Source organism: Phacochoerus africanus, unplaced genomic scaffold (assembly GCF_016906955.1).
Source record: "Phacochoerus africanus isolate WHEZ1 unplaced genomic scaffold, ROS_Pafr_v1 Scaffold_56, whole genome shotgun sequence".
Lineage (NCBI taxonomy): Eukaryota > Metazoa > Chordata > Mammalia > Artiodactyla > Suidae > Phacochoerus > Phacochoerus africanus.
The window spans coordinates 16551-18820 of record NW_025927428.1 but is presented as its reverse complement, the minus strand read 5'-3'; the positions used below and the strand labels follow the sequence as shown (position 1 = coordinate 18820).

General features: G+C 55.3%; 1 gene segment (V, D, J or C); it reads left to right on the top strand.

The window, feature by feature from the left end:
- Positions 1-688: 688 nt before the first annotated feature.
- Positions 689-1270, top strand: LOC125119324 (immunoglobulin lambda variable 8-61-like). The segment is given in 2 exon segments: positions 689-841; positions 939-1270. Coding segments are annotated over 2 exon segments (450 nt in total).
- Positions 1271-2270: the final 1000 nt, after the last annotated feature.

The following is a 2270-nucleotide window of genomic DNA, read 5'->3' as shown; positions in this document are numbered from 1 at the left end:
GAACCCTCCTTCCAGGGGCAAGGATCGCATGTTCACGGCTCGGCCATTGTAATGTGTAGGTTTTTCCTTAAAAATACTTAATATATAGGTTCATATGCATAGATTGTAAATTCAGTTTGTCATTCAAGAAAATGAAACTATACAAAAATTCTTGTTCCTCCATAAGAAATGCTTCTTAGACAGAGGAGGCTGTCATCCAGACCTGCCATGCACTTGACTTGTTAGACCCCCACCCCCACTTCTCCCACCTCCTGTGACAGTGGCCAGCGCTGAGTCAGGGAACCTCCTGTCCCCTTTGCCAAGACGGGGGCTGGGGATGTCCCAGGGGACCCAGTGCTGAGGGGGAGGGAGGCGGAGCTCCCACTGAGAAGACCAGCAGGCCCTTCACTGAGGAAGCAGGAAACAGCCCAGGGATGGGGGAGGGTGGCATGAGCTCCATTCCTGGGCCAGGAGGAGAGGACAGCCCAGCTCCTCCTTCTGCCCTCAGGCTCCAGGGAAGGGACTGAGGACTGAGCTCACAGGAGGGAGTGCAGCACGTTGGGAGAAGGATGTCACCCCCTATCCCTCAGTGTCTCATCCCTGTGCTGTCCTTGGTCTGTGGGATGTCCTCAGCATCTGCCCCCTTCAAGACCTCCCCCAGGGAACATCAGGTGACACTGGGCAGGGACTGGCAGGAAGCTGATTTGCATGAAGGCCCTGCCCCCACTCATGGCTCTGGGAGGCATCAAAAGGCCCGAGGGCCCCACCATCCAGCCCAGGAGGCTGAGGAGGCCGCGTCCCAGGAGTGTCCCCACCATGGCCTGGACGGTGCTTCTGATCGGGCTCCTCGCTGTCGGCTCAGGTCAGGGGCCGGGGCTCTGCATCCTTGGGGGGCACCTGCGGGCCACTCTCAGGACCTTGTCTCCATAACAATCCCTGTCTCTCTCCTGTCGTTTTAGGGGTGGATTCTCAGACTGTGATCCAGGAGCCGGCGATGTCAGTGTCTCCTGGAGGGACCGTCACACTCACCTGTGCCTTTAGCTCTGGGTCAGTCACTACTAGTAACTACCCCGGCTGGTTCCAGCAGACACCAGGCCAGCCTCCCCGACTGCTGATCTACAGCACAAACAGCCGCCCGACTGGGGTCCCCAGTCGCTTCTCTGGAGCCATCTCTGGGAACAAAGCCGCCCTCACCATCACGGGGGCCCAGGCTGAGGACGAGGCCGACTATTTCTGTGCTCTGCAGAAAAGTTGTACTAATGCCACAGTGATGTAAACCCATGGGGAAGTGGGACCCAAACCTCCTCCTGTGCTCAGAGGGCTCAGCCCTTAGAGGCAGGAGAGGCAGAGGGAGGGTGGGGACGCTCAGCACCACCAGGGCGAGGGAGGCTCCGCCCTGTCCAGGGGTTCATGGCCAAGGGCCTCCTCCAGTCTCCTCGGGGGTGTGGCCACCTCTCCAAGGGGACCCCTCTCTGCCTGTCATACTGGGGAGGGGGCACAGCTCCCAATTGCATCAACCAGCACTGAGCCTCAGAGACCCCTCCACTACCAGCAAGACTCTTCCTATTCAAACAGCACAAACACATATGTCCTCACCATTCATTGGACGGTGCAGATACATTCGGATTAATTTAACATCAGAACGGAAGCACTAGCGGGGGCTTGCTGGAAACACAATTTCTCAAGCTACTGGGTCAGAACCTTGGTTTGGCGTGTGTGAATCTCAGGTCAACAAATGCCCCCCAACAATGTAAGCACACCCAAGTTCCAGAGGTGTAACCTCCACCCCTATTGCTATGAAATCACCCTGAGAATTCCCCTGTGAAGTTCAGCCAAGGCTCGTTAACATCCCAGGCCACAATCATTCCCCCAGGAACACTCAGAACTTCAGAATCCTCAGGAACAGATTCAACATCTAAGGACACGGGGGAACCTCAGACTCGATTTCCAATTATGACTAGAACTTGGGAGGAATCCAGATTAGAACCTCTGCTCTCTAGAGATATACTATGTAGAATTGGCTCTGGGAACCCTGGTAGCACCATGTGCAGACTCACCTGGGGCCAGGACCCGAGGGCAGGGCTGGGGTGCGTCACCTGGTGGATGTTCCCTGAGGCCTTCAGCACAGGCTAGGACTGTGAGGAGAAGCAGAAATATGAAATTTGGGGTTATTTCCTTTCCTCTCTGTAGAAAACGATATTAGAAAACTCTCATGGTGAGGTCATTCAAAATGTGAGGGAAAAGCAGTATTTGCACAGATAGGTTAGGATTACACTCACATGTGTGTAATT